At 41.8% G+C, this 27,572-nt stretch overlaps 1 protein-coding gene and 1 long non-coding RNA gene across 2 annotated transcripts; both read right to left on the reverse strand.

Annotated features, from left to right (window-relative positions):
• Positions 1-2,706: 2,706 nt before the first annotated feature.
• On the reverse strand, positions 2,707-3,258 carry LOC129825545 (uncharacterized). Its single transcript, XR_008754903.1, has 3 exons — positions 3,138-3,258; positions 2,996-3,051; positions 2,707-2,900 (listed from the first exon to the last, which is right to left on the reverse strand). It is a non-coding gene; the product is annotated as an uncharacterized LOC129825545 (long non-coding RNA).
• Positions 3,259-13,279: 10,021 nt separating this feature from the next.
• On the reverse strand, positions 13,280-14,449 carry LOC129825685 (translation initiation factor IF-2-like). The gene is made up of 3 exons (XM_055885873.1): positions 14,318-14,449; positions 14,172-14,227; positions 13,280-14,082 (listed from the first exon to the last, which is right to left on the reverse strand). Exons 1-3 carry the CDS (start codon positions 14,344-14,346, stop codon positions 13,280-13,282), a joined length of 888 nt encoding a protein of 295 aa, XP_055741848.1. The 5' UTR covers positions 14,347-14,449.
• Positions 14,450-27,572: the final 13,123 nt, after the last annotated feature.

Raw genomic sequence — 27,572 nt, forward strand, 5'->3', positions numbered from 1 at the left:
GCCCAGGAGAGTTATGGAGGGCTGCAATACTCCGACCTCTACCCAATTGAGATGGTTTGGGATGAGTTGGACCGCAGAGTGATGGAATAGCAGCCAACAAGTGAGCATATGTGGGAACTTCTTCAAGACTGTTGGAAAAGCATTCCAGGTGAAGCTGGTTGAGAGAATGCCAAGAGTGTGCAAAGCTGTAATCAAGGCAAAGGGTGGCAACTTTGAAGAATCTCATATGAATATATTTGGATTTGATTAACACCGTTTTGGTTACTACAAGATTCCATGTGTTATTTCATAGTGTTGATGTCTTCTATTATTCTACATTGTAGAAAACAGCAAAAATAAAGAAAAACCCTTGAATGAGTAGGTGTGTCCAAACTTTTGACTGGTACTATACACTGAAAAAATATAAACACAACATGCAACAATTATCAAATTTACTCAGTTACAGTTCATATAAGGAAATTAGTCAATTGACTAATTTAGAAGGTTGTAATCTATGGATTTCACATGACTGGGCAGGGGCTTTTAACAAACATAATCGATAATATTTCAAGCAGACCATAACCTATTCATTTAAAGACAAAAGGAAAATGGAGAGCTCCTCTCGCGCAAGAACTATTCAGAGGACACCTGACTACTTTTGAAAAATCACGCTCATTTTTCAAAATAAAAGCCTGACACTATGTCTAATGCCTGGTCAGAGCCTGAGAAAACCGGTTGATACCCCTTTAAATGGAAGACAGTCCAGGAAAGATATATTTTTTTAATGATCACTTCCGGGTTAGATTTGTCTGCAGAATAGGTTTTGTTATACACAGACAATATTTTGACAGTTTTGCAAACTTGAGTGTTTTACCCTAATCTCGAAATTATATGAATATTTTACGATCTGGGCCAGAGAAAAATGTCTGTTTACCTTGGGAACGTTATTTTAAGATTATTGTTTGACCACTAGCGCTAAGTTAAGTGTTTCTGATAAAGGTCAAGGAGAAACTTTAGCGTTCCTGGGAGAGGTTAGTGACAGGTAATGGGACGATGAGGTAAACTGCATTCACATTCTTTAGGCATTGATGGTAAAAGGCAGATTACTGTAAATCAAACCTCCTACACAAAGGGAAAGGTAAAGTATGAACATATGAGGGAGCTGTGACAATTTAGAGAACTTTAGCATTTTTTAATGGTAGTTCAAATGCTAAACAAATCTTTTTACACCAGTGTTGTGAACCACATTCCCTTTTCCTCCAGACCAGGTCTGTTCCTAAACAGAAAGCACATGGTAGACAGAAGAGAAAATATTTGAAGGACAAGGTATTTAGAAAGTCAAATGGTTTATTGAGCAAATCATGCAAGAGTAGCAGGAACACCAGGCTAAACCAAAAGCGTAACCGTAAAACCTAAAAGTGTGTCAGCAATATCGCCAAATCAGAAGTAAATTTTTGTCATATGGTTATACAAACAATTAATACCATTGTATCGTCCACCCCTGTAAACAATTGTCAAGTGAAGGAGATCCTCATTTCAAACAAGCGCATTAGTTGGCACATTTCCCCACCTCAGTTACCTTTGCCCTTTTCTTCAAAAGGAGGCAAAGTAACACGGGAAAGACGATTAAGGAGTTGGGCAATCCAAAATATGATCTCCCTAGTTGAGTGGTCGGGCCGTCTGTTGAAGGCTTGTCGCTTGTGCTGAGGCGCCGGGGCCTGTCGCTTGTGCTGAGGCGCCGGGGCCTGTCGCTTGTGCTGAGGCGCCGGGGCCTGTCGCTTGTGCTGAGGCGCCGGGGCCTGTCGCTTGTGCTGAGGCGCCGGGGCCTGTCGCTTGTGCTGAGGCGCCGGGGCCTTCTGCTGAGTCGCCGGTGCCGGACGCTTGTGCTGAGCCGGATTCTTCTGCTGAGTCGCCGGGGCCGGTCGCTTGTGCTGAGGCGCCGGATTCTTCTGCTGAGTCGCCGGGGCCGGACGCTTGTGCTGAGCCGGATTCTTCTGCTGAGTCGCCGGGGCCTGTCGCTTGTGCTGAGGCGCCGGGGCCGGACGCTTGTGCTGAGGCGCCGGGGCCGGACGCTTGTGCTGAGGCGCCGGGGCCGGACGCTTGTGCTGAGGCGCCGGGGCCGGACGCTTGTGCTGAGGCGCCGGGGCCGGACGCTTGTGCTGAGGCGCCGGGGCCGGACGCTTGTGCTGAGGTGCCGGACTTATGACTTGAAGGGGCATTGTGGCCAGTAGCTTCTGATGACGTTGCATTGTGGCCAGTAGCTTCTGATGACGGGGCATTGTGGCCAGTAGCTTCTGATGACGGGGCATTGTGGCCAGTAGCTTCTGATGACGGGGCATTGTGGCCAGTAGCTTCTGATGACGGGGCATTGTGGCCAGTAGCTTCTGATGACGGGGCATTGTGGCCAGTAGCTTCTGATGACGGGGCATTGTGGCCAGTAGCTTCTGATGACGGGGCATTGTGGCCAGTAGCTTCTGATGACGGGGCATTGTGGCCAGTAGCTTCTGATGACGGGGCATTGTGGCCAGTAGCTTCTGATGACGGGGCATTGTGGCCAGTAGCTTCTGATGACGGGGCATTGTGGCCAGTAGCTTCTGATGACGGGGCATTGTGGCCAGTAGCTTCTGATGACGGGGCATTGTGGCCAGTAGCTTCTGATGACGGGGCATTGTGGCCAGTAGCTTCTGATGACGGGGCATTGTGGCCAGTAGCTTCTGATGACGGGGCATTGTGGCCAGTAGCTTCTGATGACGGGGCATTGTGGCCAGTAGCTTCTGATGACGGGGCATTGTGGCCAGTAGCTTCTGATGACGGGGCATTGTGACCAGTAGCTTTGGAATTTGGACCAGACACCACACTTGCTGGGGCAGATGTTCCAGTTGGTTCAGGTCCAGTGTAGGTAGCATACCCATGAGCGTTACCTAGGAAACAAAGAAAACATTGTGGTAAAATGCCAGCTTTAAACTATCGGAACTAGACTGTGATTTGAGCTGAATTAGTGTAAACCAAAACGCACCTTTAAGTGTAAAACACGTTATCCCTCCAATTAGCAGGCAACAAATCCAAGAAACACTACAAAACAGACAGTTAAACATAAATGACCAGTGAACACTTTAAAACAAGGTAAACCAACCAGATGAATACATTGAAAAACTAACCTCAAAGAGAGTCCAAAAGTCACAGCCATATTAGTGATCAAAACCACAACAGTATTCAGAACTAATACTAGCCAGACACCCTGCCAGAATCTCCCTGTTGCTATGTCTAACAGCTGTTTTGGTTGCACCTCATAAAGGAATCCCAGACCCTTCTAACCTGGCTGGCTAATTATGTACAGCTGTTAGCCAATGAACTTCATTTCCATTGGTTCAATTTCCCAATTGCGATTAGGTGCTCTGGTTTTCATTCAGCTGGTATGAACTGGTGTGCTGGAGGGTGGAGTTTGCACATCATGGACCAATCCGACGGTTTTAAAGAGTGAACTCTACCCACCCATCCTGGATTGAGCCAATTGTTTTTCAACAGGAGTCATCCGTTGACGTATGGTGAACAACAGAGATGATTGTACGACAAAAGAAAGACACCAAATTCAGTTCAACAATTTACAGAAAATCTGTGTGTTTGTGTGTGTGTGTTTGAGTGTGTGAGAGAGAGAGAGCTTTTCTTTGACATCTGTTGGGAGAAATGAGTGAATTACAGTTCATGAGGGTTGCCTAATCACACATGTGAAGTTTTGAAAAGATCTGACCTTATTAACCCTTCAAAACAGCCCCTGTGACACCATTTAAGGAACTTCCGGTTGACACAGGAAGCTGAAAGTGAACACATATCCTTCTTGGGGTAGGCTCTTGTAGAATATTGAGTTTTAAGTCTTTACGTTAACCTGTTGGGGATGGGGGCGCTGTTTAGACTATTTATGCTAATGTGGCTAATTTTTTAAACGGCTTCCCACAAAATCCTTGATCGTACAATATGCATATTATTATTATTATTGGATAGAAAACAGTCTATAGTTTCTATAGGAGTTGAAATTTTGTCTCTAAGTGGAACAGAGCCCATTCTACAGCAATTTCCCTGACATGGAGTCAGATTTGAGAAACGTTGGCCACTTTTCTGAAGTCATTTAAAAGGGCTCTGTCGTTGCTATGACTATACGGACACTTCTTACGTCTTCCCCTGGATGCCTTTACGTGATGACGATTCCAACGGGCTCGATTGCTCGTTCACAGGCCCTACAAATGAAAAAAACCTTTAGCTAGCAAGTCTTTTCTTGCTGCGTAACGCGCGTGGAAGACACCGACCCTCTCCTGTTCCAAGCGTTAGTTTAGCCTGTTATATTTCTCCGGTCATCTTTTCACTCGTTATAGGAGTTACAAACATCACAAAGTAGTTAATTTAAAGCGTTTTATAGCAATTTATATCCGTTTAGTGCGATTTTGGGACATTTATTTTTGCAACGATGTGAAAAGTTGGGTGCGCTTTTCAGTTCATCCCGAACGTAGTTGACATTTCCACATGGCAAGAGGACAGCTTTCCACCAAAAGACGATTTCTCCCAAGAAAGGATCCTTTGCCCAAGATACTGATGGAAGAACAGCTCAAGGTAGGACATTTTTATTATGATAAATCGTGTTTCTGTCGAAACATTTTAGTGGCTTAGGACGCCATGTTTTTTGACGTAGCTTCGCTTGGCGCAAACTGTATTGAAAAGTAAGGATAAATTAAAAAATGTAATAACGCAATTGTATTAAGAATTAAATTGTCTATCAATCCCTGTCCACCCTATATTTTTTAGTCACGTTTATGAGTATTTATGTATAAGAGTAGATCACTGTCTAAGTGGCGCAAGGACGTTTTCTTTACCAGCTTGTCTACATTTCACATTGTCTAACCATGATTTTGGTGGCTAAATATAAACATTTTCGATCAAACTGTATATGCATGTTGTAATGTGATGTTACAGGAGTGTCATCGGAAGAATTCTGAGAAGGTTAGTGAAAAAATTAATATCTTTTGGCGATGTTGACTTTTATCGCTCACTTTGGCTAGAATCAATGCTGGGCTGCTAATTGCTATGTGCTAAGCTAATATAACGATTTATTGTGTTTTCGCTGTAAGACACTTAGAAAATCTGAAATATTGTCTGTATTCACAGGATCTGTGTCTTTCGATTCGTGTATGCTGTGTATTTTTACGAAATGTTTGATGATTAGTAGTTAGGTAAACACGTTGCTCATTGTAATTATTCTAGTCCATTTGTGATGGTGGGTGCAATTGTAAACTATGAAGTCTACCTGAAATATGCACTTTTTTCTAACAAAACCTATCCCATACCATAAATATGTTATCAGACTGTCATCTAATGAGTTTTTTTGTTGGTTAGGGGCTATAAATATCTTAGTTTAGCCGAATTGGTGATGGCTACTGGTGTTGGTGGACAAATAAAAGATGGTGGAATATGCTAATGTGTTTTTAGGTAATAGATGTACATCTTTACATATTGTGTCTTCCCTGTAAAACATTTTAAAAATCGGAAATGTTGACTGGATTCATAAGATCTGTGTCTTTCATTAGCTGTATTGGACTTTAATGTGTGAAAGTTAAATATTTTAAAAAAATATTTTTTTTGAATTTCGCGGCACTGGTTTTTCAGTGGGGGGGGGGGGGGGTGTGCCGCTAGCGCCACGCTGATCCTAGACAGGTTAAGAACTGACTTATTTACAGAGGGTTGAATGAGTGTGCGTTATTTCAGAAAATCACAGAAATCTCGCAGAGTTCCGAAATTCGCCTTAACGGATTCGTCTGAACACGCTGCAACTGGATCTGTAACTTTTTGGGGAAATAAACATATTTTTTTGAACATCACCAATTGTTCATTGTACGATTTCTCTTAAATGACGATAGATAAATGGCTGGTTCTTTTCTTCCTGACACCGTAGGTTCATGTACTTTGACGTGAAGCGGTCAAATTAGCTATTTCTATTTTTGTTTTTGACCTTTAATCTCAGAGAAATGGCCTTAAGATGTAATATAATTTCATGAAATCACAATTCCAATACAGCAAATGAAAGATAAACATCTTGTGAATGCAGCCATCATTTCCGATTTTTTAAATGTTTTCAGCAAAAAACACCATATGTATTTTTATTAGCTAACCACAATAGCCAAACACACAACGCCATGTTTTCACCATGTTTCTACCACATAGGTAGCTTTCACAAAACCCACAAATAGAGATAAAATTAATCACTAACCTTGAACAACTTCATCAGATGACAGTCTTATAACATCATGTTATACAATACATTTCTGTTTTGTTTGAAAATGTGCATATTTAGAGCTGCAAATCGTGGTTATACATTGTGAATACGTAGCAACAATTCACCAGAATGTCCGGAGATATTTTGGACACTCACCTAATCTAACCAAAGAACTCATTATAAACTTTTCAAAAAATACTTGTTGTATGGCAAATGAAAGATACTGACCCATAATCCAAACTCACGACACGCGGGCAGGTCCAACGGAAAGTACGGACGAAAAGTAAAAACAGTTATATTACAGTCCGTAAAAACATGACAAACGAAGTATTGAATCAATCTTTAGGATGTTTTTGACATAATTCTTCAATAATGTTCCAACCGGAGTATTCCTGTGTCTTCAGAAGTGCGATGGAACAGAGCTCGCTCTCACGTGAACGTGCATGGTCAGGGCATGTTCAGGTCATGATAGACCTTACTCATTCCTCTCTCCTTCGGCACCACTTCCCAGTAGAGGCATCAGACAAGGTTCTAACGACTGTTGACATCTAGTGGAAGCCTTAGGAAGTGCAACATTACCAATATCCCACTTTATCTTCAATAGGAGCTGAGTTGAAAATTGACCACCCTCAGATTTCCCACTTCCTGGTTTCTCTCAGGTTTTTGCCTGCCTGATGAGTTCTGTTATACTCACATACATCATTCAAACAGTTTTAGAAACTTCAGAGTGTGTTCTATCCAAATCTAATAATAATATGCTTATTCTAGCTTTTATGGCTTTGTAGCAGGCCGTTTACTCTGGGCATGCTTTTCTTCCGGACGTGAAAATACTGCCCCCTACCCCAAAGAAGTTAACTCAAAAAGCGTTGAGGCCTCAACGCCATCTTGTTCGGGGCCAACTGCCCATTATGCCAAACCTATGCTCACCAAGTTTCGTCTTCAAAGTTTTTTTCCATTTAGGAGAAATGGCCACGTCGTGATTGGTGATGTTTTGTACATTTAAATATGATTCCCTTCGCCCTCTGGTGGTATTTACCGGGACAGCGGAAAAATTACCAAAATGGCATGAACCACCACCGTCCGCGAATTTGACAAACATTAGCGGACGTCTAGTAAGGGACCGTACATTTGCAATATGGAGTTTCTCATTAACCATACAGAAAATGCCAAAATATTCCCTTCATGTATGTAAGAATGCTGTTCATCAATTACAGCTCAGCAATTAACACCATAGTACCCTCCAAACTCGTCAGTAAGCTCGAAACCCTAAGTCTCGACCCCGCCCTGTGCAACTGGGCCCTGGACTTCCTGACGGGCCGCCCCCAGATGGTGAGGGTAGGTAACAACATCTCCACCCCGCTGATCCTCAACACTGGGGCCCCACAAGGGTGCGTTCTCAGCCCTCTCCTGTACTCCCTGTTCACCCACGACTGCGTGTCCATGCACGCCTCCAACTCAATCATCAAGTTTGCAGACGACACTACAGTGGTAGACTTGTTTACCAGCAACGACAAGACGGCCTACAGGGAGGACGTAAGGTCCCTTCGGCTATACTGAAACTCTTTAGCATCATCCTTAGCTCTGGCATCTTCCCCAATATTTGGAACCAAGCACTAATCACCCCAATCCACAAACGTGGAGACAAATCTGACCCCAATATCTACCGTGGGATATGCGTCAACAGCAACCTTGGGAAAATCCTCTGCATTATCATTAACCTCTACTGCCTCAGAAACCCGGATCCGGGAGCACCCCCCACCCCCCACACACTGTTTAGCATAGCTAGCATAGCTTCACAAGTAGATAGTAGCATCTAAATATCATTAAATCACAAGTCCAAGACACCAGATGAAAGATACAGATCTTGTGAATAAAGCCACCATTTCAGATTTTTAAAATGTTTTACAGGGAAGACACAATATGTAAAGATGTAAATCTATTAGCTAAAAACACATTAGCATAATCCACCATCTTTTATTTGTCCACCAACACCAGTAGCTATCACCAATTCGGCTAAACTAAGATATTTATAGCCCCTAACCAAGAAAAAAACTCATCAGATGACAGTCTGATAACATATTTATGGTATGGGATAGGTTTTGTTAGAAAAATGTGCATATTTCAGGTAGCTGCCATAGGTTACAATTGCACCCACCGTCACAAATGGACTAGAATAATTACAATGAGCAACGTGTTTACCTAACTACTAATCATCAAACATTTCGTAAAAATACACAGCATACACTAATCGAAAGACACAGATCCTGTGAATACAGACAATATTTCAGATTTTCTAAGTGTCTTACAGCGAAAACACAATAAATCGTTATATTAGCATAGCACATAGCACATAGCAGCCCAGCATTGATTCTAGCCAAAGTGAGCGATAAAAGTCAACATCGCCAAAAGATATTAATTTTTTCACTAACCTTCTCAGAATTCTTCCGATGACACTCCTGTAACATCATTTTACAATATACATATACAGTTTGTTCGAAAAGGTGCATATTTAGCCATACAAAACCGTGGTTACACAATGAAAATAGTAGCAAAACAAGCCTGAAAATGTCGGTCGCCATCTTTCAGAGTGATCTAGTTTAATTAATAGCTAATCATATACTTGACTAAAAAATACAGGGTTTACAGGAATCGAAAGACAAATTAGTTCTTAATGCAACCGCTGATTTACATTTTTAAAATTATCCTTACTTTTCAATACAGGGTTCGCCAAGTGAAGCTATACCAAACAAAATGGCGAAATATGCGTTTAAAATATTTCGACAGAAACACGATTTATCATATTAAATATTGCTTACTTTGAGCTGTTCTTCCATCAGATTCTTGGGCAATGTATCCTTTCTATGTTATAAACGTCTTTTGGTCGATAGATGTCCTCTGTCCTTCGAAATGTCCACCACCAACGACCGACACCCCAAAACGTGTCCAAAGTTTCAGAGTGCACAACAAATAAATTCCTCAAAATCGCACTAAACGGATATAAATTGCTATAAAACGGTTCAAATTAACTACATTATGATGTTTTTAACACCTAAAACGAGTAAAAACATGACCGGAGAAATATTGCTGGTTAGAAAACGATTTGGAACGAGGCAGGTCCGATGCCCTTCACGCTTCAGGCGCACGACGAGAAAGGGCGGTCTCTATACATTTTGGTCTTTTATACTGGCTGTGAATATCCCATCGATTCCATTGAAAGCGTGATGACGTACAGACACCCAGAGGAAGACGTAGGCAGTGTCGGTTTCTTCATAGCATTCACTGTCGCCTTAAAAACAGACCCCAGATCAGAGGTAAAAAAATTTGAAATCTGAACCCTGTCATGAAAAGTGCTGTAGAAATTGTTCTGTACCACTCAGAGACAAAATTTCAACTTCTATAGAAACTAGAAGGTGTTTTCTATCCAATAATAACAATAATATGCATATTGTACGATCAAGAATTTAGCACGAGGCAGTTTAATTTGGAGACACAAATATGCTAATGCGGAACAGCACCCCCTATAGTTCCAAGAAGTTAACAGCAGACTCGTACATTTCCTCAGTGAAAACATTGTACTGAGCAAATGTCAAATTGGATTTTTACCAAATTACCATACAACAGACTATGTATTCACCCTGCACACCCTAATTGACAAACAAACAAACCAAAACAAAGGCAGAGTCTTCTCATGCTTTTTTGATTTCAAAAAAGCCTTCAACTCAATTTGGCATGAGGGTCTGCAATACAAATTGATGGAAAGTGGTGTTTGGGGTAAAACATACGACATTATAAAATCCATGTACACAAACAACAAGTGTGCGGTTAAAATAGGCAAGAAACACAAAGCCCCACCCTCTTCAACATATATATCAACGAATTGGCGCGGGCACTAGAAAAGTCTGCAGCACCCGGCCTCACCCTATTAGAATCTGAAGTCAAATGTCTACTGTTTGCTGATGATCTGGTGCTTCTGTCACCAACCTAGGAGGGCCTACAGCAGCACCTAGATATTCTGCACAGATTCTGCCAGACCTGGGCCCTGACAGTAAATCTCAGTATGACCAAAATAATGGTGTTCCAAAAAGGTCCAGTCGCCAGGACCACAAATACAAATTCCATCTAGACACTGTTGCCCTAGAGCACACACAAAACACTATGCATAACTTGGCCTAAACATCAGCGCCACAGGTAACTTCCACAAAACTGTGAACGATCTGAGAGACAAGGCAAGAAGGGCATTCTATGCCATCAAACGGAACATAAAATTCAACATACCAATTAGGATCTGGCAAAAAATACATGAAACAGTTATAGAACCCGTTGTCCTTTACGGTTGTGAGGTCTGGGGTCCGCTCACCAGCCAAGAATTCACAAAATGGGACAAACGCCAAATTGAGACTCTGCATGCAGAATTCTGCAAAAAATATCCTCCATGTACAACGTAGAACACCAAATTATTCATGCAGAGCAGAATTAGGCCGATACCCACTAATTATCAAAATCCAGAAAAGAGACGTTAACCTGTTTGGGCTGCAGGGGCAGTATTGAGTAGCCGGATAAAAGGTGCCCATTTCAAACGGCCTCGTACTCAATTCTTGCTCGTACAATATGCATATTATTATTACTATTGGATAGAAAACACTCTCTAGTTTCTAAAACCATTTGAATTATATCTGTGAATAAAACAGAACTCCTTTTGCAGCAAACTTCCTGACAGGAAGTGGAAAATCTGAAATCGATGCTCTCTTCTAGGGCCTGCCTATTAAAGTCCTTGATATTTATTCGTTTAGATGCACTTCATACGTCTTCCACTAGATGTCGACAAGGAGTGAGAGAAGAAATGGAGTGTGTAACTTGATCTGGGCTCGTATAATAGCTCTTTGTATGATGTGTCACCAGTTTCCTGTTTTCTGGAGAGCGCGTCAAGGGACCTGGATTTGCCTTCTGATAAGCTGTCGTTATGGACGACTAATATGTCCGGCTTTGATTTTATTTGATACATGTGACAATATCATCGTAAAGTATGTTTTTTCAATATAATTTAATCAGATTATTGAATTTTTTGGGGGAGTTTTGCCGTGTTCCGTTCTCTTCCGTTTGTTGACATGGAGAGATTCGCGCCACTTGGCAAGTGTGCTTGCTAAATCGAGAGGGAAAAAGGCCGTTCTAAATCCAAACAACGATTGTTCCCAACAAAGGATCCCTTGTACAACATTCTGATGGAAGATCAGCAAAAGTAGAACCCATTTTATGATGCTATTTCATATATCTGTCGAACATTTATTTATTTATTTATTTTACCGTTATTTTACCAGGTAAGTTGACTGAGAACACGTTCTCATTTGCAGCAACGACCTGGGGAATAGTTACAGGGGCCTCTCCCCTGTAACTATTCCCCAGATCGTTGCTGCAAATGAGAACGTGTTCTCAGTCAACTTACCTGGTAAAATAACGGTAAAATAAATAAATAAATGTTCGACAGATATATGAAATAGCATCATAAAATGGGCTCTACTTTTGCTGATCTTCCATCAGAATGTTGTACAAGGGGTCCTTTGTTGGGAACAATCGTTGTTTGGATTTAGAACGGCCTTTTTCCCTCTCGATTTAGCAAGCACACTTGCCAAGTGAGCCAATTGTAAACTGGGGATTATTAGGTTATTAGGTGACCATGATGGTTTGAGGGCCAGATTGGGAATTTAACCAGGACACCGGGGTTTACACCCCTACTCTTCCGATAAGTGCCATGGGATCTTTAATGACCTCAGAGAGTCAGGACACCTGTTTAACGTCCCATCTGAAAGACGGCACCCTACACAGGGCAGTGTCCCCAATCACTGCCCTGGGGCATTGGGATATTTTTTTAGACCAGAGGAAAGAGTGCCTCCTACTGGCCCTCCAACACCACTTCCAGCAGCATCTGGTCTCCCATCCAGGGACTGACCAGGACCAACCCTGCTTAGCTTCAGAAGCAAGCCTGCAGTGGTATGCAGGGTGGTATGCTGCTGGCATGTTGTGCTAGTAGTTTGCGCCCAGCTTTTGGGTACTCTCTCGCTATACCTAAGCTGGATGTCGTAATGAAGTTATTTTTAAGAATTCTAACACGGCGATTGCATTAAATACTAGTGTCTCTATCATTTCCTATACAACATGTATTTTTTAGTTATGTTTATGAATAGTCACCAGGCTTTTAGGTTCACACATTTACAATGGCCCCAGATTAAAGTTAGTACAGCATGCATCATAAAATGCACCTTTTAAAGGGGGCAACCTCATTGGTATTAGGTAGAAATGGATAGTGCAGAAGGCCACATTGAGAGTTGATACGTCTGAAAGACAAATTTCATGCTTCTTACAGCTGTAAATTGAGAATGCATATACGATTGCATCCATGGGTCTGGCCAGACCAACATTGAACAGGCAAAAATGGGTCAACTTGTTTTAATGTTTCTGAATAAGGTCAAGGAGAAACTTGTGTCCCTGGGACAGGTTAGTGACAGGCAATGGGACGATGAGGTAAACTGCATTCACATTCTTTAAACACTTATGGTAACAGGCAAATTACTGTAAGTCAAACACCCTACACAAAGGGACAGGGAAAGTATGAACATATGAGGGAGCTCTGACAATTTAGAGAACTTTAGCATTTGAACTACCAGAAACAAAGGTAAACAAATCTTTTTACACAAGTGTTGTGAACCACATTCCCTTTTACTCCAGACCCAGTCTGTTCCCAAACAGAAAGCACATGGTAGACAGAGGAGAACATATTTGAAGGACAAGGTATTTAGAAAGTCAAATGGTTTATTGAACAAATCATGCAAGAGTAGCAGGAACACCAGGCTAAACCAAAAGTATAACCGTAGAACCTAAAAGTTTGTCAGCAGTATCGCAGAATCAGATGTCAATTTTAGTTGTACGGTTATAAAAACAACTCCTACCAATGTAGCGTCCACCCATGTAAAACAATTTGCATGACTATGCGCCAGTGAAGGAGAACCTCATTTCAAACAAGAGCATTAGTTGGCATATTTCCCCACCTCAGTTACCTTTGCCCTTTTCTTTAAAAGGAGGCACAGTAACAGGGGAAAGACGATTAAGGAGTTGGGCAAACCAAATTATGATCTCCCTATCTAGCTTGTTGAGGGGTCGGGCCGTCTGTTCAAGGCCGGCCGCTTCTGCTGAGGCGCGGGGGCCGGCCGCTTCTGCTGAGGCGCGGGGGCCGGCCGCTTCTGCTGAGGCGCGGGGGCCGGCCGCTTCTGCTGAGGCGCGGGGGCCGGCCGCTTCTGCTGAGGCGCGGGGGCCGGCCGCTTCTGCTGAGGCGCGGGGGCCGGACGCACCTGATGAGGCGCGGGGGCCGGACGCACCTGATGAGGCGCGGGGGCCGGACGCACCTGATGAGGCGCGGGGGCCGGACGCACCTGATGAGGCGCGGGGGATGGACGCACCTGCTGAGGCAAGGGGGCCGGACGCACCTGCTGAGGCAAGGGGGCCGGACGCTTCTGCTGAGGCAAGGGGGCCGGACGCTTCTGCTGAGGCAAGGGGGCCGGACGCTTCTGCTGAGGCAAGGGGGCCGGACGCTTCTGCTGAGGCAAGGGGGCCGGACGCTTCTGCTGAGGCAAGGGGGCCGGACGCTTCTGCTGAGGCAAGGGGGCCGGACGCTTCTGCTGAGGCAAGGGGGCCGGACGCTTCTGCTGAGGCGCGGTTGGCAGTTGGACCGGACTTCACACTTGACAAGGCATTGTGGCCAGTAGCTTTAGCATCTGGCCCAGACACCACACTTGCTTGGGCATAGTTTCCAGTTGGTTCAGGTCCAGTGTAGGCAGCATGCCCATTAGCGTTACCTAGGAAACATGGTGGTAAAATGCCAGCCTTAAGCTATCGGAACTAGACTACTGTGATTTGAACTGAAGTATTGTAAACAAAAACACACCTTTAAGGCTTAAACAAGTTATCCCTCCAATTAGCAGGCAGCAAATCCAAGAAACACTACAAAACATTCACACAGTTAAACATAAATAACCAGTGAATACTTTAAAACAAGGTAAACCAACCAGATGAATACATTGAAAAACTAACCTCAAAGAGAGTCCAAAAGTCACAGCCATTTTAGTGATCAAAACTACAACAGTATTCAGAGTTAATGCTAGACAGACAGCCTGCAAGAATCTCCCTGTTTCTTTGTCTAACAGCTGTTTTGGTTGCACCTCATAAAGGAGTCCCAGACCCTTCTAACCTGGCTGGCTAATTATGTACAGCTGTCAAGCCAATGAACTTCATTTCAATCTCTGGATTTCATTTAGCTGGTGTGAACTGGTGTGCTGGAGGGTGGAGTTTGCACATCATGGACCAATCCGACGGTTTTAAAGAGTGAACTCTACCCACCCATCCCGGATTGAGCCAATTGTTTTTCAACAGGAGTCATCCGTTAACGTACGGTGAACAACAGAGATGAATGTACGACAAGAAAACACACAAACCAAATTCAGTGGTAACCACAAAAGTGTTAAACCAATCACAACAGTGTAGAATAACACATATGGAGTAATGCAGTAACCAAAAAAGTGTTAAACCATTCAGAACATTGTAGAATAACACATATGGAGCCATGTAGTAACCCCCCCAAAAAATTACAAATCAAAACATTGTAGAATAACACATATGGAGTCATGTAGTAACCAAAAAAAAAGAAGCAGCTCCTTAACTTCTCTAGGGTAGGGGGCAGCATTTTCACGTTTGGATGAAAAGCACACCCAAATTAAACTGCCAGCTACTCATCCCCAGAAAATAAGATATGCATAGTATTAGTAGATTTTGATAGAAAACACTCTGAAGTGTATAAAACTGTTTGAATCATGTCTGTGAGTAAAACAGAACTTATTTAGCAGGCGAAACCCCGAGGACAAGCCATTCAGATGTTGTTGTTTTTTAAGTCACTCTCTTTTCAAAGTGTTTTCATTGGGAAGATTTCTAAGCGACTTGCTTGCAGTTCCTACGGCTTCCACTGGATGTCAACAGTCTAGAGAAATTGGTTGAGTTTATTCCTTTGTGTAATGAAGAAATACGGCCATCTTGAAGTCGAGTCACTCTAGGTGTCCTGTGAGATAGAAGCGCATGACCAGAAGGCAGGCTACGGTTGGTTTTAATCCTGTATTGAACACAGATCATCCCGTCTTCAATTTTATCGATTATTAACGTTAAAAAATACCTGAAGTTGTATTACAAAAGTAGTTTGACATTTTTTGGCAAAGTTTACAGGTAACCTTTGAGATATTTTGTCGTCACGTTTGAGCAAGTTGGAACCTGTGTTTTTCTGGATCAAACGCGCGAAATAAATGGACATTTTGGATATATATCGACGGAATTAATCGAACAAAAGGACCCTTTGTGATGTTTATGGGACATATTGGAGTGCCAACAACAGAAGCTCGTCAAAGGTAAGGCATGAATTATATTTTTATTTCTGCGTTTTGTGTTGCTAACTCAGATAATAGCATGTATGCTTTCGCCGAAAAGCCTATTTGAATTCTGAGATGTTGCCTGGATTCACAACCAGTGTAGCTTTAATTTGGTATCTTTCATGTGTGATTTAATGAAAGTTTGATTTTACAGTAATTCATTTGAATATGGTGCTCTGCATTTTCTCAGGCTTTTTGCCAAGTGAGACAGTAGCGTCCCGCCTAAACTCAGATTTTGGGATATAAATATGAACTTTACCGAACAAACCATACATGTATTGTGTAACATGAAGTCCTATGAGTGTCATCTGATGAAGATCATCAAAGGTTAGTGATTAATTTTATCTCTATTTCTGCTTTTTGTTACTGCTCTCTTTGGCTGGAAAAATTGTCTTTTTCTGTGATTTGGCTCATACCTAACATAATCGTTTGGTGTGCTTTTGAATGCTAGCGGTGCTTTCACTCTAGTGGTAGCATGAGACGGAGTGTGGGGTGGCATTTCTTTGGGGGTCCGCACAGCCCTCCATGTGCTCGCCAGAGGTAGCCTGACTGCCATTAGGTACCGAGATGAGATCCGCAGACCCCTTGTGAGACCATATGCTGACACATGCACACTTGTGGCCTGCTGGAGATCATTTTGCAGGGCTCTGGCAGTGCTCCTCCTTGCACAAAGGCGGAGGTAGCGGTCCTGCTGCTGGGTTGTTGCCCTCCTACGGCCTCCTCCACGTCTCCTGATGTACTGGCCTGTCTCCTGGTAGCGCTTCCATGCTCTGGACACTACGTTGACAGACACAGCAAACCTTTTTGCCACAGCTCGCATTGATGTGCCATCCTGGATGAACTGCACTACCTGAGCCACTTGTGTGGGTTGTAGACTCCGTCTCATGCTACCACTAGAGTGAGAGCACCGCCAGCATTCAAAAGTGACCAAAACATCAGCCAGGAAGCATAGGAACTGAGAAGTGGTCTGTGGTCACCACCTGCAGAATCACTCCTTTTTTGGGGGTGTCTTGCTAATTGCCTATAATTTCCACCTTTTGTCTATTCCATTTGCACAACAGCATGTGAAATGTATTGTCAATCAGTGTTGCTTCCCAAGTGGACAGTTTGATTTCATAGAAGTGTGATTGACTTGGAGTTACATTGTGTTGTTTAAGTGTTCCCTTTATTTTTTTGAGCAGTATATATATATATATATATATATATATATATATATATATATATAAAATACGACTTGTGATTTTCCATATATATATATACAGTATATATATATATATAATACTGAACAAAAATTTAAACGCAACATGTAAAGTGTTGGTCCTGTCTTTCATGAGTTGAAATAAAAAAATCAAAAACATTTTCCATGCACACAAAAAGCTTACGATTTTAATTTAACTAGGTAAGTCAGTTAAGAACAAATTCTTATTTACAACGACGGCCTACCCCGGCCAAACCTGGGTCAATTTTGAGCCACCCTATGAGACTCCCAATCATGGCCATATGTGATGCAGCCTGGATTCAAACCAGGTGACGCCTCTTGCACTGAGATGCAGTGTCCTAGACCACTGCGCCACTCGGGAGAGATTTTGTGCACGTATTTGTTTACATGCTTGGGATGGGTTGCATTCCCTTCCACATTCTCCTCTATAGAAATTACTACAAACCCAAATGGACATTATATAATGCATAAAGGAAATCTGGCACAAGAAAAAAATCTATTTTCTGAACTGTTGTTTCCCAAATGAAGATGAACCAAAGTTCATTAATATACAAAAACTATCTCAATGTAACAGGAATATTATATAGGGAGGGATTTGAATTGTGTACGGGATGTAACTCTAGACAAGTCCTCAACTAAACTACAGTATATCCTCTTCATGACATGTCTAAGGTATTAAATCACAACATCAAAGAGATGGGTCTATGTGAACTGTGGAGATTTAAACATCCTGTATGGATCGACGCTGGTAGACGAGAAGCAAGTACAGGGAGTGAACATTTAATTAACAACGGACATGAAACAGGACAGCGTCTGGACATGAACACACAACGACATGAATGCTGACACGGGGGAACCAATGGAGGAACAGACAGATATAGATAGGGGCAAACAACAAGGTGAAGGAGTCCAGGTGAGTTCAATGAGCACTGATGCTCTTATTGATGGTGACAGGTGAGCGTCATGAAGGGCAGCCTGGTGCTCACGAGCATCAGACAGGGAGACCGGGAGCAGGGGTGACACATCCTACTGAAAGAGAATATTCCTTTCCCTGATATATTTACAACTTATAATCAATCATTTAATTTTTTTTATTGTAAACTTTTCTTTAATTGACTGTGTTTCTGAATGTAAATACCTTCTTAGAATAAATTCTGACCATAACCCATAGTCCTTCATGGTAAAGCCCAAACCTCCTATGCCAATAGCAAAGACTTGGCAATTCAACACAATATTACTTGGAGATAAGGAGTTTACCTCATATCTCAACACACAGATAGACAGGTTTTTGGAAATAAATGTAGATAACGAAGTATGCCCAACTGTTGTCCTAGGATGCTCTTAAAGTATATATGAGAGGTTGTATCATGTCTTGCTCTTCACGTAAGAAAAACAAGATCCATAAAGAATTAGACTTAGAAAGAAAACAGTTTAGATAGAAATTGCCAAAACCCTTCAACAGTTGAACACTTTGAAGCTTCACTATAACACAGTAAAACACCTGATCTGCAGAGATTGCTCCCATGATATCCAAGACAACAATACATTGAGCAAGGTGAAAGTGCAGGGGGAAAAATGCTTGTTTTAGAACGGACCATCGATAAAATTCAAACCCAGATGGTAGCATAACAAATTGATCCGTCTGAAATCAACTCAGTCATTAAAACAATTTTTATCGCGAACTTTATCAATTTCAAAAACAAAAGCTGAAAGGAGGACATAGATGATTTCCATTTGATAAGGGAACCAGACAAAATAAATACGGACAGAAACATTGCCGAGGTGAATTTCTGGAGGCTGTCAATAATCTAGAGATTGGGAAATCCCCTGGTAATGTTGGATTCCCAGTGGAATATTATACACACTTTTGTCCTAAATTACTAAAGCCTATGTTACTTATGCTCACAGCAGCTCTAGAGAAAAATGAACTACGATCACCCTACAAGTACTTAAAATGAAAGATAAGGATCCATTGTCATGAGGATCCTTCTGCCCAGTATCACTCTTGACTGTGGATTACAAAATCATTGCTAAGGTACTGGCTTTTCGCATAGAAACAGTGATGCAAAAGTTGATTCACTCAGATCAAACAGGGTTAATACAGAGCAGGATGTGTTCAGACAATCTCCACTGGTTTTATTAATATAATCTATCAAACCAGGCACTGGAACGTTCCATATGTGGCAGAATCAAAAGAAGCTGAAAAAGCATTTGATTGGGTGGAATGGGCATATTTGGTGGCTGTTTAAAAAAAAAGTTTTGTTTTGGTGCGTTATTTATTTCCTGGATTGAGTTATTGGACAATTCCCCCAAATCATCAAATAATCAAATAAATGGACCGATCTTTGAATCATTTAAGTTATCCAGAGGGATGACTTTGTGTTCTCTTTCCCCCCCTAGCATCAGTAATTACAACTCATGGTTTAATCCAAGGGCCTAGAGATTGGTGGAGATCAACATGTGATGTCATTTATCTGAACCAGAAATGACATTCTCTGTCATTTATTTTTACTACTGTTGGACGCATGGTGATCAGGATTCAAAGTGAATTAGGAGAAAATTAGAAATGGGATATTATTTCAGTTACGGCTTCTCAAGTAAATGTATGGGGAAATGGTCAATGAGACATATTAAATAGCTGGCTGTACTGATGCTATTCACTCTGTAGGAGGCATATCAAATCAATTATTTTATTTTTAAAAGTAACTTTCATAAAAATAAAATAAAAACTTTTTTTTAAATTGAAAACCAAATGTTTTAGGCTTAGTGATAGTGAAACATCCATTCGAATCTTCATTTTGACAGTTCATTGCAGAAGTGATATATTTCAGTAGTAAATCTAGCTCTTTCTGCCCCTAGCGGTTAACTCGACCATTGAAATCGTGAAGTAGAGGCACCTTAAGAAGGTACCTTTGGTAAGTGGAGCGTGCCAATATATTTTGCCTGATGCTTCCTTGACTAGAGTGACATTGTACAATTCGAAAGGCAGTAAGGCACATTTCTGCATATGACCAAATTCAAATAGTGTTGGTTACTAGTTTCATGCACATCTACATGTGCTTTTACAAAGAAATGAAACATGTAAGCTATGAGGATTAGTCGTAGTTACGTCCGTCGTAAGAAGAAATAGATCACAACGGTCGTCATGTCAACTTGGTGTATTTCTTCCCAACTGATTGGTGGCAATAGTTTGCTAAAACAGTGGCTAAAATGTCAATGTTTGTGAGATCTAATCCCACATTAGGCATATATTGTCACGATCGTCTTGAGGATAATGATGGACCAAGGCGCAGCGTGTGAAAAATACATCTCTTTTATTTGAGACGAGTGAAACGAACACTTATAACAAAACGAAACAACAGTGAAGCTACAAACGTTAGTGCAATACAAACGCTACAAACGTTCTACATAGACAATTACCCACAAAACCCAATGCCTATGGCTGCCTTAAATATGTCTCTCAATCAGAGACAATGAACCACAGCTGCCTCTAATTGAGAACCAATCTATGCAGCCATAGACATACAAACACCTAGACAAGACACTGACCCATTTAACATACAAACCCCTAGACAATCCAAAAACACATACATTCCCCATGTCACACCCTGACCTAACTAAAATAATAAAGAAAACAAAGAATACTAAGGCCAGGGCGTGACACATATATATTATCCTTTATGTACAATATTCATCCTCGTGCCCACACAATTTTTCTTCCGACAAGTAAAAGCATACCTGGTCGCCCCGGTAATAGATGTACATTTTTATACAATAGCCTAACCAATCTGAGAGTTAATTCGACCATTGGAAAAATATCTACTGCTTAAATACTGCGGGTTGGATTGAATTGAGCCCCTAATCTTCATTTTCCAAGGTGATGATTGCACTTTTCTTCCCAACACAATACCGCAATAAATGTGAATCCACATTTCAAAGATTTGTTTTGGGGGGGATTCCAGCCTACACTGCAAGGGGAAATAGATGCCAGAAGATCAGTGCTTTACCACTGTAAGCGAACTGTCCAAAACCATATTTGCTTGCAATGCACATCATTGTATTATCAGATCAGTGGACTTCTGGTAAGTTTGCTTTAGTGAGCAAGTGTTGGGATCAAGTGTAACTATGTTAACCCTCACCCAAAATGAATGCTGTATTTATGAGTAATTACCCCACCCACAACTTCTCACCTGAACACATTTTTTATTTTAGGGGGTTGGGCAAAGGCTGAAATTGGGGTTGAGAGTTACCCTTTAATATACTGAACAAAACTTTAAATGCAACATGCAATGATTTCAAACATTTTACTGAGTTACAGTTCATTTAAGGAAAGCAGTCAATTGAAATAAATTCCTTAGGCCCTAATCTGTAGATTTCAAATGACTGGGAATACAAATCTCTGTTGATCACAGATAACTTTTTAAAGGAAGGGGCGTGGATCAGAAAACCAGTGAATAGCTGAAGTGAACACCATTTACCTCATGCAGCACAACACATGTCCTTTGCATAGAGTTGAACAGGCTGTTGATTGTGGCCTGTGGAATGTTGTCCCACTCCTTTTCAATGGCTGGTTAACATTCACAGAGGACTTGAGTCCTCTTACATTTGGGATTTTTACAGTCCCATTGATCAAACAACGATGAAAAGATAGGCTCTCTCTCCCTCAGTTATGCACAGGCTATGCTCATTGGTAACTTATAAAACACACACACATATACACACACAGCTTCTCTCCTCGTGTGTTGTGGTAACGTATAAAACACACACAACTTCTCTCATAGTGTGTTGTGGTAACGTATAAAACACACACAGCTTCTCTCATAGTGTGTTGTGGTAACTTATAAAACACACACACATATACACACACAGCATCTCTCCTAGTGTGTTGTGGAAACGTATAAAACACACACACAGCTTCTCTCATAGTGTGTTGTGGTAACTTATTAAAACACACACAGCTTCTCTCCTAGTGTGTTGTGGTAACTTATTAAAACACACACAGCTTCTCTCCTAGTGTGTTGTGGTAACGTATAAAACACACACACAGCTTCTCTCATAGTGTGTTGTGGTAACTTATAAAACACACACAGCTTCTCTCCTAGTGTGTTGTGGTAACTTATAAAACACACACAGCTTCTCTCCTAGTGTGTTGTGGTAACGTATAAAACACACACACAGCTTCTCTCCTAGTGTGTTGTGGTAACTTATAAAACACACACACACACACACACAGCTTCTCTCCTAGTGTGTTGTGGTAACTTATAAAGCACACACACACACAGCTTCTCTCCTAGTGTGTTGTGGTAACTTATAAAACACACACACACACACAGCTTCTCTCATAGTGTGTTGTGGTAACTTATAAAGCACACACACACACACAGCTTCTCTCCTAGTGTGTTGTGGTAACTTATAAAACACACATAACTTCTCTCATAGTGTGTTGTGGTAACTTATAAAACGCACACAGCTTCTCTCATAGTGTGTTGTGGTAACTTATAAAACACACACAGCTTCTCTCCTAGTGTGTTGTGGTAACTTATAAAACACACACACAGCTTCTCTCCTAGTGTGTTGTGGTAACTTATAAAACACACACAGCTTCTCTCCTAGTGTGTTGTGGTAACTTATAAAACACACACACACACACAGCTTCTCTCCTAGTGTGTTGTAGTAACTTATAAAACACACACACACACAGCTTCTCTCCTAGTGTGTTGTGGTAACTTATTAAAACACACACAGCTTCTCTCATAGTGTGTTGTGGTAACTTATAAAACACACACAGCTTCTCTCATAGTGTGTTGTGGTAACTTATAAAACACACACAGCTTCTCTCATAGTGTGTTGTGGTAACTTATAAAACACACACAGCTTCTCTCCTAGTGTGTTGTGGTAACTTATAAAACACACACAGCTTCTCTCCTAGTGTGTTGTGGTAACTTATAAAACACACACACACACACAGCTTCTCTCCTAGTGTGTTGTGGTAACTTAACACTCAGATCTCGCTCTAACTCTGAGGAAGTTAGACGAATAAGTAACTTCAAGGAGAAAGAGAGAACAGAACAACTAGCTTCTAGAACTCTGTCCCCCAAACACACAGAATGCCAAATGTGCCGGGAGCACTAGAGGGATTTAGATTTGAGATTCCTCTCTCCGTCTCTGTGTCTGTGTAAGAGATACGACTGATGGGATTGGAAGTGACAAGGCTATAATTCAGTTTGGTCATGGAGCAGTCCCTTGCAGGATCCTTCCCCTCTCCTCTCTCCCTTCATCCTTCCCCTCCCGTCTCTCCCTTCGTCCCTCCCCTCCCCTCCCCTCTCTCCCTTCCACTCTCCCTTCATCCTTCCCCTCCCCTCTTGTCCTTCCCCTCTCCTCTCACCCTTCCCCTCTCCACTCTCCCTCTGTCCTTCCCCTCTCCTCTCTCCCTTCCCCTCTCCACTCTCCCTTCGTCCTTCCCCTTGTCCTTCCCCTCTTCCTCTCCTTTCACCTCTTCCCTCTCTCCTTCCTCCATATTAACTGTGTGATGGAGAGTGAAAACATGTCAAGGCCTCTATCAAATAGTTGTGGGATCAGCCATGGTCCTGGGTGACTCAATAGACTTTACCCTCTATTTCATCTCTCTATCCTGCCATCTCCACTCTCTCCAAGTCCCGTCCTCTATACATTTCCTTCACTTCTCATCTCTCCTTTCCTCAGTCTCCACCCTCTCTAAATCTCCCCCACTTCTCATCTCTCCTTTCCTCAGTCTCCACCCTCTCTAAATCTCCCCCACTTCTCATCTCTCCTTTCCTCACTCACCCTTAACATAGTCAGCTTCAAGGACAACGTGTGTGTGTGTTATTATTATTTATTATATAGTATTAGAACAACAATTTATTAATGAATGAACCTCTGAAGTGAGATAAATTTTATATTTTTCTTTATACAAGTCTTCACACGCAATGATCACATGACCTTTTTTTCATCATTCACATGCTTGAAGAACAACTAAAAAACCTGATCTATTATATCATGTCAATGTTTACAGTACCCTCTTACGGGCAATTAGGCATGTGTGATATAATCAGAAAGATATTATCTAATTGAGCGCATATTAAATTAAGAATATTTTGTCTGGTGGGGGGAGGACTGGAATGAATTCCAGTGGAAAGATTCCTTAGGTATGCAAAGACACACACACACACACACACACACACACACACACACACACACACACACCTGGAGGTAAAGCTCCCTAGGCACCTTGCAAGACTTTTCCCCTACAGAAGTAACCCCAAAGCTCTGTTCTGAAGCGAACTTGTCTTTGTGAATGTCATTGGATAGATGGAGGACCCTGCCTGCAGCACCTGGAGACTGCTTTAATCCCAAAGCATTGTTTTTTGTATGGTAACAAAAGAAACCTGTACGCAATCCATTTTCTATCAAGAGAGGCTGAATAGCGAGTACTCAGTGTAGTGTACAGTAATGCTTGTTTTACCATGACCATTATATTAAACCAGAAAGGAATCTCTCTTTCTCCTTCTGCAGTAGGATTGCTTGATTTCCAATCAACGTTTATATTACAGTTAAACTTTAACCTCATTGACCTGTTCCTAGATCAGTGCTTAGGGATAGGAGCTCTGTATCTCTGCCTACCCTCCTAAACTGCTGTAGGGAGGTTTTCCCTCCACAAAAGGAAGCCTGAAAGACATGAAGTCTGTTATGAAAGACGAAGCCTGAGATTAATCGGTTTTATTTGGGGGGGGGGGGGGGGGGGGGGGGCTGAATATCAGCAGGCCAGGGAGTCAGTGGGCATGTCTAGGAAAGCCAGGAGAGCTGGAGACCTTATCTGGGTCAAATGAAGAGGTGGAAAGGGAGATACAGAGATACATGGATATACACTATGGAGAGATACAGGGAACCATTATGGAGAGATACAGGGATACACTATGGAGAGATACAGGGATACACTATGGAGAGATACAGGGATACACTATGGAGAGATACAGGGATACACTATGGAGAGATACAGGGATACACTATGGAGAGATACAGGAATACACTATGGAGAGATACAGGGAACCATTATGGAGAGATACAGGGATACACTATGGAGAGATACAGGGATACACTATGGAGAGATACATGGATACACTATGGAGAGATACAGGAATACACTATGGAGAGATACAGGGAACCATTATGGAGAGATACAGGGAACCATTATGGAGAGATACAGGGATACACTATGGAGAGATACAGGGATACACTATGGAGAGATACAGGGATACACTATGGAGAGATACAGGGATACACTATGGAGAGATACATGGATACACTATGGAGAGATACAGGGATACACTATGGACAGATACAGGGATACATTATGGACAGATACAGGGATACACCATGGAGAGATACAGGGATACACTATGGAGAGATACAGGGATACACTATGGAGAGATACAGGGATACACTATGGACAGATACAGGGATACACTATGGAGAGATACAGGGATACATTAGAAAAGGTAATGTGTGTAACCTTTATTTAACTAGGCAAGTCAGTTAAGAACAAATTCTTATTTGCAATGACGGCCTACAGAATGACAGATTTTTACCTTGTCAGCTCAGGGATTGAATCCAGCAACCTTTAGGCCCAGCGCTCTGACCACTAGGCTACCTGTCACCACAAAGGTAACCCAAGGCCCCAAAGACACTCTTGTCTTCCTCCATGTCAGCTCCCACATCATCTTCATAATCAGCCTAATGTTTATCTCTGGCCGGTATATTTCATCCTGTTTTGTTATGCAAATTGTTTGTTTTTGTTTATTGCAGCAATGAATCACAAAACAGAACAATAAAGTTCAGCATGTCCTGAATACATCTGGAGATGCATGAAAAAAATCAACAAGAAAAAAAAGGACAATTCAAAGATTGACATTAAATAAATCATATTTTGAGAAAATACTGAAGCCCATTTCTTTGACATGTTGTTTTATGATACCTATTTATGTTATTCAATGTGTTCAGAGAAAGATGAAGGGTCAGGGAGGTATTCTGACATGTGGCTGTTACCGAGGGCAGTGCGTGGGGGACGAGGCCCGAGCTGCCTTACGCCAGCTGATATAAGAATCACTCCGTTAACAGTCTTAAACCAGGGAATTAACCAGGAATTAACCAGGAATTAACCAGGGAATTAACCAGGAATTAACCAGGAATTAACCAGGGAATTAACCAGGAATTAACCAGGGAATTAACCAGGAATTAACCAGGGAATTAACCAGGAATTAACCAGGGAATTAACCAGGAATTAACCAGGAATTAACCAGGAATTAACCAGGGAATTAACCAGGAATCAACCAGGGAATTAACCAGGAATTAACCAGGGAATTAACCAGGGAATTAACCAGGGAATTAACCAGGAATTAACCAGGGAATTAACCAGGAATTAACCAGGAATTAACCAGGGAATTAACCAGGGAATTAACCAGGAATTAACCAGGGAATTAACCAGGAATTAACCAGGGAATTAACCAGGGAATTAACCAGGGAATTAACCAGGAATTAACCAGGGAATTAACCAGGAATTAACCAGGGAATTAACCAGGAATTAACCAGGAATTAACCAGGGAATTAACCAGGGAATTAACCAGGAATTAACCAGGGAATTAACCAGGGAATTAACCAGGAATTAACCAGGGAATTAACCAGGAATTAACCAGGGAATTAACCAGGAATTAACCAGGAATTAACCAGGGAATTAACCAGGAATTAACCAGGGAATTAACCAGGAATTAACCAGGAATTAACCAGGGAATTAACCAGGAATTAACCAGGGAATTAACCAGGAATTAACCAGGAATTAACCAGGGAATTAACCAGGAATTAACCAGGAATTAACCAGGAATTAACACATTAACATGAAAAAGATCGGCTATAATGAAAAGACTATTGTCCTGTTCTGAATTCACATCTAGTCCCTAGTGTCGTCCAAAATGGCACCCTGTTCACTTCTTTTGACCAGTGCCCTACGGAATAGGCTGCCATTTGGTCCCTTTGTGGCATGACTCTCTCTCCCTTTACTTGTTCTGAAACAAAATCCAGAAATTAGCTTGTTGTCCAGTCATTCTGCATTCAATAGCCCCTATCAATACACACACATATACACACACACACACACACACACACACACACACACACACACACACACACACACACACACACACACACACACACAGAAAGTAATTCATGGTTCACTGTCGCTGTCGCTGTGTTTTTAATTTGCATCAATTTAAGTAACTTTTCTTTTTTTATTCCATCAAAATCCGTCAATTTAAAATGGAGATATCTGGCTTTTTGCATTGGATGTTGCATTTGCGTTAAAAAAGGTGGCAGAGCTAGAGCGATGTTTGTCAGACCATGAGACATCCCCGAAAATCGGTCTTCTCACGAGAACGTATAGGTGGCGTCCAAAATGGTTTGGCCCACAAACTATTATGACCCCTTTTGGGGGGGGGGGGGGGGGGTACTGTCACGCCCTGACCGTAGAGAGCTTTTTATGTCTTTATTTCGGTTTGGTCAGGGTGTGATTTAGGTGGGCATTCTATGTTCATTTTCTATGTTTTGTATTTCTATGTGTTTGGCCAAGTGTGGTTCTCAATCAGAGGCA

This window comes from Salvelinus fontinalis, chromosome 27 (genome assembly GCF_029448725.1).
Source record: "Salvelinus fontinalis isolate EN_2023a chromosome 27, ASM2944872v1, whole genome shotgun sequence".
NCBI classification, from domain to species: Eukaryota; Metazoa; Chordata; class Actinopteri; order Salmoniformes; family Salmonidae; genus Salvelinus; species Salvelinus fontinalis.